We start from the raw sequence: 11,738 nt of genomic DNA, 5'->3' as shown, positions 1-11,738 counted from the left end.
TTCCTATGCAATTTTCTGGAAGCATTTGACTAAGATAGGTGTTAGCTCTTCTCTAAATTTTTGGTAGAATTTACCTGTGAAGCCATCTAGTCTTGGGCTTTTGTTTGTTGGAAAATTTCTGTTTTGATTTCTGTAATCGTGATGGGTCTGTTAAGATTTTCCATTTCATCTTGGTTCCCATTCACCATTGCAATGAAAAGAATAAAATACTTAGGAATAAATCTACCTAAAGAAACAAAAACCTATACATAGAAAACTATAAAACACTGATGAAAGAAATCAAAGATGACACAAATAGATGGCAAAATATGCCATGTTCATGGATCAGAAGATCATGGATTATGGATCCATGTTCATGGGTCAAAAGAATCAATATGGTGAAAATGAGTATACTACCCAAAGCAATCTATAGATTCAATGCAATCCCTATCAAGGTACCAATGGTATTTTTCGCAAAACTAGAATGAATAATTTCACGATTTGCATGGAAATATAGGGAAAAAAATTGTATGGAAATACAAAAAACCTTGAATAGCCAAAGCAATCTTGAGAAAGAAGAGTGGAATTGGAGGAACCAGCCTGCCTGACTTCAGACTATACTACAAAGCTACTGTTATTAAGACAGTATGGTACTTTCACAAAGACAGAAATATAAATCAATGGACCAAAATAGAAAACCCAGAGATAAATCTACACACCTATGGACACTTTATCTTTGACAAAGGAGGCAAAAATATACAATGGAGAAAAGGCAATCTCTTTAACAAGTGGTGCTGGGAAAACTGGTCAACCACCTGAAAAAGAATGAAACTAGAATACTTTATAACACCATACACAAAAATAAACTCAAAATGGATTAAAGATCTATATATAAGACCAGAAACTATAAAACTCCTAGAGGAAAATATAGGCAAAACACCCTCTGATATAAATCACAGCAAGATCCTTTATGACCCACCTCCCAGAGTAATGGAAATAAAAGCAAAAATAAACAAATGGGACCTAATTAAACTTAAAAGCTTTTGCACAAAGAGGGAAACTGTAAGCAAGGAGAAAAGACAGTCCTCAGAATGGGAGAAAATAATAGTAAATGAAGAAAATGACAAAGAATTAATCTCAAAAATATACAAGCAGCTCATGCAGCTCAATGCCAGAAAAATAAATGACCCAATCAAAAAATGGGCCAAGAACTAAACAAACATTTCTCCAAATAAGGCATACAGATGGCTAACACACATGAAAAGATGCTCAACATCACTCATTATCAGAGAAATGCAGATCAAAACCACAATGAGGTACCATCTCACACCGGTCAGAGTGGCTGCTATCCAAAAGTCTACAAACAATAAATGCTGGAGAGGGTGTGGAGAAAAGGGAACCTTCTTACACTGTTGGTAGGAATGCAAACTAGTACAGCCACTTAGGAAAACAGTGTGGAGATTCCTTAAAAAACTGGAAATAGAACTGCCATACAACCCAGCAATCCCACTTCTGGGCATACACACTGAGGAAACAAGAATTGAAAGAGACATGTGTACCCCAGGGTTCATCGCAGCACTGTTTACAATAGTTAGGACATGGAAGCAACCTAGATGTCCACTGGCAGATGAATGGTAAGAAAGTTGTGGTACATATACACAATGGAATATTACTCAGCTATTACTCTGATGCTGGGAGGGATTGGGGGCAGGAGGAGAAGGGGATGACAGAGGATGAGATGGCTGGATGGCATCACTGACTCGATGGGCGTGAGTTTGAGTGAACTCTGGGAGTTGGTGATGGACAGGAAGGCCTGGCATGCTGTGATTCATGGGGTCTCAAAGAGTCGGACACGACTGAGGGACTGAACTGAACTGAACTGAGCTGATTAAAAAGAATGCATCTGAATCAGTTCTAATGAGGTGGATGAAACTGGAGCCTATTATACAGAGTGAAGTAAGTCAGGAAGAAAAACACCAATACAGTATATTAACGGGTATATATGGAACTTAGAAAGATGGTAACAATGACCCTATATGTGAGACAGCAAAAGAGACACAGAGATAAAGAACAGACTTTTGGACTCTGTGGGAGAAGGTGAGGGTGGGATGATTTGAGAGAATAGCATTGGAACATGTATATTACCATATGTGAAATAGATGACCAGTCCAGGTTTGATGCATAAAACAGGGCACTCAAAGTCGGTGCTCTGGGACAACCCAGAGGGATTGGATGGGGAGGGAGATAGAAGCAGAGTTCAGGACACATGTACACCCATGGCTGATTCATGTCAACGTATGGCAAAAACCACCATAAGTAATTAGCTTCCAATTAAAATAAATCAATCAATTTTTAATAAATAAATATATAATATAATTTTTTAATGAGTGGAAGATCTAAATAGACATTTCTTCAAAGACATACAGATGACCAAAAAGCACATGAAAATATGCTAGCATCACTAATTATTAGAGGAAGACAAACCAAAACTACAGTGAGGCATCACCTCACACTGATCAGAAAGGCCATTGTCAAAAAATCTGCAAAGCAATAAATGCTGGAGATGGTGTGAAGAAAAAGTAACCCTCCTATACTATTGGTGGGAAAGTAAACTGGTACAGGTCCTGTGGAAAACAGTATGGAGTTTCTTTTAAAAACTAAAAATAAAGCTGCCATATCATCCTACAATACCACTCCTGGGCATATACCCAGGGGAAAACAAACAAACACGTAATTCAAAAAGATACGTGTATCCCAATGCTCGTTGCAGTACTATTTACAATAGCTAGAACATGGAAATAACCTAAATGTCCATCACTAGAGGAATGGATAAAGAAGTCTTACATATATACAATAGAATATTACTCATCGGTAGAAAAGAGTGAAATAATGCTAATTGCAGCAATATAGATGGACCTAGAGCTTGTCATACTGAGTGAGTGAGTGAGTCCACCTGGCTCCTCTGTCGATGGGGATTCTCCAGGCAAAAATACTGGAGTGAGTTGCCATGGCCTCCTCCAAGGGATCTTCCCAACCCAGGGATCAAACCCAGGTTCCCAGCATTGCAGGTTGATTCTTTATGGTCTGAGCCACCAGAGAAATCCTAGAACACTGGAGTGGGTAGCCTATCCCTTCTCCAGGGGAACTTCCTGACCCAGGAATCAAACTGGGGTCTCCTGCTTTTGCAGATGGATTCTTTACTAGCTGAGCTACCAGGGAAGCCCTCAAAAGAGCTAAGGAGAGGGTAAGTAAATGGGGCATTACTAATCAATAGGCATAAAGTTTTAGTTAAGTGAGATGAATCAGTTGTAAAGATCTTCTGTATGACATTGTACCTGTGCTATATTATACTGTACACTTTTGTAACAATACAATAAGTACACACACATATTTGCTAACAGGGTAGATAAATGCTAAGTATGGCTTCCCTAGTAGCTCAGACGGTTAAGAATCTACCTGCAGTGCAGGAGACCTGGGTTCAATTCCTGGGTTGGGAAGATCCCCTGTAGAAGGAAATGGCAACCCACTCCAGTATTCTTGCCTGGAAAATCCCATGGACAGAAGAGCCTAGGAGGCTAAAGTCCATAGAATTGCAGAGTCTGACATGATTGAAGTGACTTAGCACAGCACATTCTTACCACAATAAAATAATTTTTTAAGATGTGTTAAATATTTAAATAGAAGAAATCAAATAAGTTTAGATTAAAAATTCAGAAGTTCTGCATGTAAAAATCATAAATAATGAGCTGCTGTTGGTTTAGGAATAGAAAAATAGAATTATGAGAATAGATGAGAGAGTCAAGAAACAGACCCAAATGTACATGGGAATCTAATAAATGACCAAGATGGTATATTAAGTGAATGGATTATTTGGTTGGAAAACATTTAATGGAAAATCAATAAATTTTGGTCCATACCTTATATCCTATGTATAAACAAGTTCAACTGGACTAAATGTTTATTTACGTAATAAATTTTGTGAGGGAGAGGAGGTAGGAGAAAGAAACAGAATAGCTCAATTCCTACTATTCTCCCTGTACTTTTTAAAAATAAATTTATTTTATTTTATTTGGCTGCACAGGGTCTTAGTTGCAACATGTGAGATCTTTAGTTGTGGCATGCAAACTCTTAGTTGCAGCATGTGGGAATCTAGATCCCTGATCAGAGATAGAACCCGGCCCCCCTGCACTGGAAGCAGGGAGTCTAAGCCACTGGACCACTAAGGAAGTCCTTGGATCACATATTTAAATGTGAAAAATATCATAGAAGCACTAGATCCCAAAAAGCTACAATAATAAAAAAATTATGATGGTTTTTTTAATAGAGATGATAGGTAGATGTGCATATATACATCAGAATAGAGAGTACAGAAACAGACCCACACATTCAATAGGGAAAGGATACTATTATCAGCAATCATACTGAGACAATCGGATAATCATAAATGAAAAAATAAAGATTCCTTACTCCTACCTCATGTCTTTTAAAAATTAACTCAAAAACTGAACGGTGATTTAAAAGAGAAAAAACTTCTTTCTAAAGTTTTCTTCTGAAAATCTAGATAATGTATGTGACCTTGGATTTAGCAACAATTTCATAACTATAACACAAAAAGGGACAAAACTATAAAATTAAAAATTAATAAATTGGATTTCATCAAAATAAAAATAATTATCAAAATATAGTACTGATGTGAAAATGATAATACAAGTCACAGACTTGGAAAAACTATTTACATATTATATAATCCAACAAAATTCTTCTATCTAAATGCAACAGGACACTTGGAATTCAATATTAATGAGAATTAAAACCTAAGCAAAATTTGGGAAAAAGATATAAATAGAAATCACCAAGGAAGATATGTGGATGATAAACATTACATGAAAACCTAGTAAATATTTTCATCACTAACTACATACTCACTAAATGGCTAAAATTAAAAAAAAGAAGAAGAAGAAAGAAAACTACATGTGCCAAGTGTTGATGAAAAATGAATTCTCATATACTTTTGGTGGGAATGTAAAATAGCACAGCTAGTTGGAAAACAATTTGGTATTTTAGCAAGTGAAATATGTACCTACCCAATGAGTCAGTCATTCCACATCTAGGTATTTACCAGAAAGAAATAAAAGCATTCGTCCACTGAACAACTTGCACAAAAATGATCAATAGTAGCTTTATTTGCAACAGCTAGGAGCTGGAAACAATCAAAACATCCACTAAGAGATGGCAAACATTGTTATAAAATTGCTATAAAAAGGAATATCAACAATAAAAAGGAAAGAGCTACTGATACACACAATGGTGAGAAAGAATCTGAAAAAGATTGCCTTGGATGAAAGAATCCAGGCAGGAAAAGATGCATACTGTATGACTTCATTTACATAATAGTCTAGAAAATGTAAACAAAGCTATAAAGACAGAGAGTAGATCAGAGGGGACTGGTTGTCATGGAGCTGAGAAGAGAAAAAGGTAGAGGAAAGGGTGACTATCTAAGGGACATAATGAAACTTTTGAGGATGAATGTATATATTATTATGTTGATTCTGGTGTTGATTTAAGAGCGTATAATTTGTTAAACTCATCAAATTGTACACTTTAAATAATTCAGTTCAACTGTACACCAGTTATATCTCAGTAATTTTTAAAAGGAAAAATAAAAACCACAAGAAGAATAAAATCTCTAGGACTTCATGTCTTCCAGTCACAATCCACTGGGCAACCCTTGCTCCTAAAAAAATTCGAACACAAATAAAATCCTCTTTGAACAACTGCCTTAAACTCAGTCAGAAAACAACTATTATTAGAACATCTGCTTTGCATTCTAGTTAAAGCATTTACTAATACAACACATACTTTTTCACATAAATTGAATCGTGACTATGTATGTTCTACAGTATGGCTTCTTCATTCAGAAATATAGAGATAAAACCTGCTGCACTCATGTTAAGACATACACAGCATTATATCATATGGATGCACTTCAATTTATGATGCTCTGTCGCTGGACCCAAGTGGGGATTTAAAGAAATCTTAGCATACAATCTTTGAGTATTGTTTATTTCTTTAAAAAATAAAACATTTTATAAATTGCCAGATTATCAACAAAATACCAACTTTTTCATTCCTCAAAGAATGACTTAGATACTTCTCTATTGCCCAGAACTAATATACAGGAAATAATAATAAGTAGTCAGTGTTCAAAAATACATTGCATTTTGGGGAGAGAGACAGACAGATGACAAGATTGTCACTATGTGCTAAGGTAAATACTCTGGCAGAAACAACACAGGGAACTGTAAAAAAAAAAAAAAAAAGAAAAGAAAAAACAGATGGGGCACCCAGCCTTAGGGTATCCACGTAAATTCTTCCTGTAAGTGTCTTTCTCTGCTGTCACACATTTCAGCAGGGAGTGCACCTTCTCTTCTGAGTCTTTCTCTTTCCCCCAAGGCATGCCTAGAACAGGGCTCTTGAATAGTGATGCCTCAATTAGAGCTGCTGGCCAATGGACTGAGGTTATGTTTGGCACAATATCCTATATCCTTCTGGTACACTGGTTAAGCCCAACCCCACCTTGGGAGGACAATTAAGACCTGTGTTCAGAGTCACACTATATAGAGTGTTCTCGATTCCGTAGCACCCACTGCCTACTGTCTTTCAGAAGCAATGAAGTCTCTATTGTTCACTCTTATACTCTTTATCCTTCTGGTCCAGTTGGTCTCAGGTAAAACAGATTCTGTTTGTATCTTGGGGAAGTAGAAATGTTAGCCTGAACTAGGGTCCTGCATGTGCAGTCCCTATTACCAAACATCCATGGGAGTGAGGCAGGGCTTCCACTGTCAGGGAGAGGTGGGCTGAGATTTGCCTTACTTCTTCAGAACACCTCTATTATAAGAGACGTCAAGACTCTCATGATAGAATAGTGTCTGTAATGGAAGCTGAAGGAGGGAAGGAGGAAACCTGTAAAGTTGCCTCCAAAGACATTCCAAACTTCCCTTTATTCTATCGCTTAAGGCCAGTTCGGTCCAGCCCTGTCTCACTTCATTTTACAATTCTGTAATACTTCTCTCAATTTTCTTGGTCTTCTAAAGAAGATCTCTCTCTCTCTCTCTCTCTCTCTCTCTTTTTTTTTGTTCTTGGATTTGATTAGAACAGGGAAGTTTACTGCTAAATATCTATAGGAATATAATGTGGAAAAGGGAAGAAAAATATTCTGAGTGAACATGGGGAAAGAATTCAAGACTGTTGGAAATTGTATGTCTGATTTTATTTCTATTTGTGTAAACATTTCTTGTTAAGTTCTAGAGTTTATATTTACAAAATTAAGAACACTGAAGGCATTTTAGAAATAAATACCACCATTTCTTCATTGCTTATATTTTGAAAATCGGAACCAACTGATGTATAAGCTTAGGACCTGCCCTTTTTTAACTTAATGTTTTATCAGGGAAATTTTCACAGATCTTTAAATATTTCTTGAAAGTACAATTGGTGGTAGAAGCCTATTATTTTGTTGTATTCTGTACCAATATTAACTTGGAGAATCCCTTATTGTTTGTCATTTGGATTATTTTTTTCCAGTGTGTCACTATTATAGGTGATATTGTTAATATATCATTGTGAGATTCTCTAGTTATATGGGCAAATTTTAGAAGTTCCATTGCTTGCTCAAATGGTATCTAAATGAGTCCTAGGAAACTAGCATGTATTTCCAAGTCTTACTAGTGTATGAATATTTTCAGTATTTCTATTTCATATTTCTCCCCAATATTTAGCAAGATACTGATTATTTCTAAAAAGAATTTTATTGATTTCTTTAAGGAACAAGTTTTTTATTTTCACGTTGTTGAATCTATTGGTAGTTTTCTGCATTCTCCTATTAGCTTAGGAAGTTTTCCTTCATGTTGAGAAGTTTATTCATTCATGTTTAGCGCTGGATTTTTAAGATTTATTTATATAGTTATTATGATTATTTTGACGGTGGTGGGTCTTTGTTGCTGCCTGTGGGCTTGCTCTAGTTGTGGCAAGCGGGGGCTGCTCTCTACTGCTATGTGCGGGCTTCTCATTGCAGCGGCTCCTGTTGCTGCAGAGCACAGTCTCTAGGTGCTCAGGTTTCAGTAGTTGCTGGGCGTGGGCTCAGTGGTTGCGGCTCACGGGCTCTAGAGCACTGGCTCAGTAGCTGTGGTGCACAGGCTTCCTTGCTCCATGACATGTGGGATCTTCCTGAACCAGGGATGGAACCAGTGGATTCTTAACCGCTGGACCACCAAGGAAGCGCCACCATCGGTTTTTATTCTGTGTTTTACACTGGACTCAGCCCCACATTTTAATTAGGACATAAAGTGAGAAACTAACTTTTTTGAGGTAGAATTTACTAGAAGGTAGAAAGTTGTATAACTCTACAGCCTGCCTCTAGAGATAGTGCTTTACATTCCTCAGATTTTTGCCGAACTATTCAAACTGATGACAGATAAGAGAAAATTAGTAACAGTATGAGGGTTTCTCAGAAGATGGTTCAGATTTATGGAATCCTTGAAATTCTGGGTTTAGATTGCATGCTTTCTCCCTCTGTCTCTGGGATTTTGATTATGTACAATACATGGTCGCATGGTGTCCTCTTTGTAAACAAACAGCCCTGAGAAAATTCCTCAGTTCCCTTTCTATTAACAGACAAACACAAGCAATTGAGGATTATTCTGTGAAAGTATGCAAGTCTAATCCAAAATCTGAAGGCATTAGAAAGGCAACTCTTAGGACATTTGGAAGGAAGAATCAACAAACATCAGGGCCCAAAGAAAATCAGGATGGAAAGGAAGGAGCCTTGTTCAGAGGTCTCCATCCACAAGTCCTAGCTGAAGAAAGCTAAAGAAAAACGTTTCCATGGAGATGTTTGGGAGAGTGAGACAGAAGGGGATCACAGAGGGAATGACTAGAGAGGAAGCTTAAGGCCAAGGACCATTATGGAGAGACACTGCAGAATACGAAAGATAACAAGACGAGACAGAGTAAGAAAAATCATGAAAACAAAAGAAGTCAAGCAATCTTTCTGTTTCTCAGAAATATCAAGTTCTTACCTGGCCCATGGGTTTCACATTTGTTATTTCTTCTTTAAATACTCTTCCTCCAGCTCTTCAAATAGCTGGAAACTTTTGATCCTTTATATCTGGGTTTGAATGTCACTTCTTGAGGTATAGTTTCCTTAGTGACTGTACGTAGAATTCTGATTTTAGGTGTGAGAGGCCCATGCATGCATCTGTACGTCTATGGATATAAATGTATGCATGTAAATATCATGCAAGAGAATCTCATTTAATTCTCAGAGGAAGATGAAGCAGCAGTTAAGAGATAATGGTAGCAGCAATAGCACTCAAAAGTGATTACTCTATTCGTTTACCCTCTATTACACAGCAGTACTCTTGCCTGGAAAAATCCCATGGATGGAGGAGCCTGGTAGGCTGCAGTCCATGAGGTCGCTAAGAGTTAGACACGACTGAGCGACTTCACTTTGACTTTTCACTTTCATGCACTGGAGAAGGAAATGGCAACCCACTCCAGTATTCTTGCCTGGAGAATCCCAGGGACGGGAGAGCCTGGTGGGCTGCCGTCTATGGGGTCGCACAGAGTTGGACACGACTGAGGCGACTTAGCAGCAGCAGCACATAGCATTATCATTTTCATTTGCTGCACTTATCACAATCTGTAGTTATTTTGTTTATTAATGTGCTGCTTGTTTTCTTTCTCGCCCTCTCTAATATAAGCTTCTTGACCTTGTCTTCCTGTTCATTATTTTATTCTCATTACCTTGCTGAGTTCTTGACGTGGTGAAAGTGAAAAGGAAAGTCACTCAGTTGTGTCCGACTCTTTGTGACCCCATGGACTATACAGTCCATGGAATTATCCAGGCCAGAATACTGGAGTGGGTAGCCTTTTCCTTCTCCAGGGTATCTTCCCAACCCAGGGATCAAACCCAGGTCTTCCACATTGCAAGTGAATTCTTTACCAGCTGAGCCACCAGGGAAGACTTAGGCATGCATTATATATTTGTTGGTGAGTATAGGAATGACAACTAATTTATAGAGTAAGGAAAGAAATGATTCAACTGTCTCTTCAGTGCTTTCTCTGTGTTATACCTTGTGATGAGAGATATATATGTATATAATGTGTACAAATATACAGGGACATCCTACAGAATGCCTTCCCCAAAATTTACAGAATATATTTACATCTTAATATTACATAGATATATAGATGTCTATATAGAGAGATATATGTGAAATTTTTACAATTACATTTAAGAAGACAATATACAAGGCAAGTCTAGAGTTACATTTCATATACAATTTGTAAGGCCTCAGAAACATGTAAAGATATTTTTAAAATCTCACTGAATATCAACAAAATCCATGTAGGTTAAGGTAGTAAATAGAAGCATTACAGCATTTATTATACATCAATCTGAGCATTTATTATTTTAAAATTATAGCTTTTTACTTCTATTTAGGTGTTTATGTGTGTTTAGGTACTTCTTATGAAACTGGTTAGCTGTTTTGTATTCATGAGTAATAATGTGTTATATATTTTCCATTTAAAATAATGGGAAATAGATACCTGGTGAGTGTTTATATGCAGAATTTTATCTCTTAAAGGCTCATAATTTACATATTTAAAACTCTACATATACATATTTATAAAATCCCATGTAACTCTCAGAGCAGGACTTTATGATTTGGAAAAATATAATACAACAAGTTAAGGGACTTGAATAATCAAAGTTCAAAGAACTATGCTTTCTAACTATGGTGTTGGAGACTCTTGAGAGTCCCTTGGACTGCAAGGAGATCAAACCAGTCAATCCTATAGGAAATCAGTCCTGAATATCACTGGAAGGACTGATGCTGAAGATGAAGCTGCAATACTTTGTCCATCTGATGCAAAGAACTGACTCATTGGAAAAGACCCTGATGCTGGGAAAGACTGAAGGCAGGAAGAGAAGGGGACAATAGAGGATGAGATGGTTGCATAGCATCACCAACTCGATGGACATGAGTTTGAGCAAGCTCTGGGAGAAGATGGACAGGGAAGCCTGGCGAGCTACAGTCCATAGAGTCACAAAGAAACAGACACGACTAAGCGACTGAACTGAACTGAATTGATTGTTATTTTAATCTTTTTGTGATAGATCTCTGGCTTAAACAATCTGTATAATTCCTTTATGCAGGTAATTGGAATGTGAGAAAGTGTGCAAACAAAGCTGGAAATTGCAGAAGCACATGCAGAAATGGAGAGAAAATGATAAATCCTCCTACCGGGATGTGCAGCAAAGAAAAATTATGCTGCATTCTGGATGATGGCTGTTCTACACCTTCAGTGAAAAACACTCCTAGTGGCGGTAGTGGTATGATATCTGCAGCTACAGAAGGATCTACAACAGGCAGTTCTTGAACATTTCAGCCTCTGTCTCCTGACCTAGGGTCCCTGATTTATTAAAGCAAAGGGCCTTATTTTGGTGTCAGTCTTTTCACTATACCTCCCTTCCCACTATCCCTGAGCTCAGCCCTGTTTGGAAGGGCATCACATCTCTGTAGTGCCAACAATTCCATGGTAGGGATGAAAATAAGATAGAAGCCAGGCACAAATTAGTGTAAAACACTTATTCTGTCTGACTGATGGACAGAAATGGTGTCATCCTTGAAAACAGTTCCCAGTCCATAGGCCCACAAGCTGCCTTACCAGTAATTATCAAACTTTCAAAGGTA

At 37.4% G+C, this 11,738-nt stretch overlaps 1 protein-coding gene across 1 annotated transcript; it reads left to right on the top strand.

Annotated features, from left to right (window-relative positions):
- On the top strand, positions 6,576–11,480 carry DEFB126 (defensin beta 126). Its single transcript, NM_001293062.1, has 2 exons — positions 6,576–6,706; positions 11,201–11,480. Exons 1-2 carry the CDS (start codon positions 6,649–6,651, stop codon positions 11,422–11,424), a joined length of 282 nt encoding a protein of 93 aa, NP_001279991.1. The 5' UTR covers positions 6,576–6,648; the 3' UTR covers positions 11,425–11,480.

Source organism: Capra hircus, chromosome 13, assembly GCF_001704415.2.
Source record: "Capra hircus breed San Clemente chromosome 13, ASM170441v1, whole genome shotgun sequence".
Taxonomy (NCBI): Eukaryota; Metazoa; Chordata; class Mammalia; order Artiodactyla; family Bovidae; genus Capra; species Capra hircus.
The sequence above is the reverse complement of the archived record's forward strand: the minus strand, read 5'-3'. Positions and strand labels throughout refer to the sequence as shown.

What these genes read in the sequence shown, in the direction of transcription:
- DEFB126 (NM_001293062.1), top strand. Translation starts at nt 6,649, where the DNA reads ATGAAGTCTCTATTGTTCACTCTTATACTCTTTATCCTTCTGGTCCAG. An exon ending in TCTGGTCCAGTTGGTCTCAG is followed by an intron (nt 6,707 to 11,200) that starts GTAAAACAGATT and finishes TCCTTTATGCAG; the next exon opens with GTAATTGGAATGTGAGAAAG.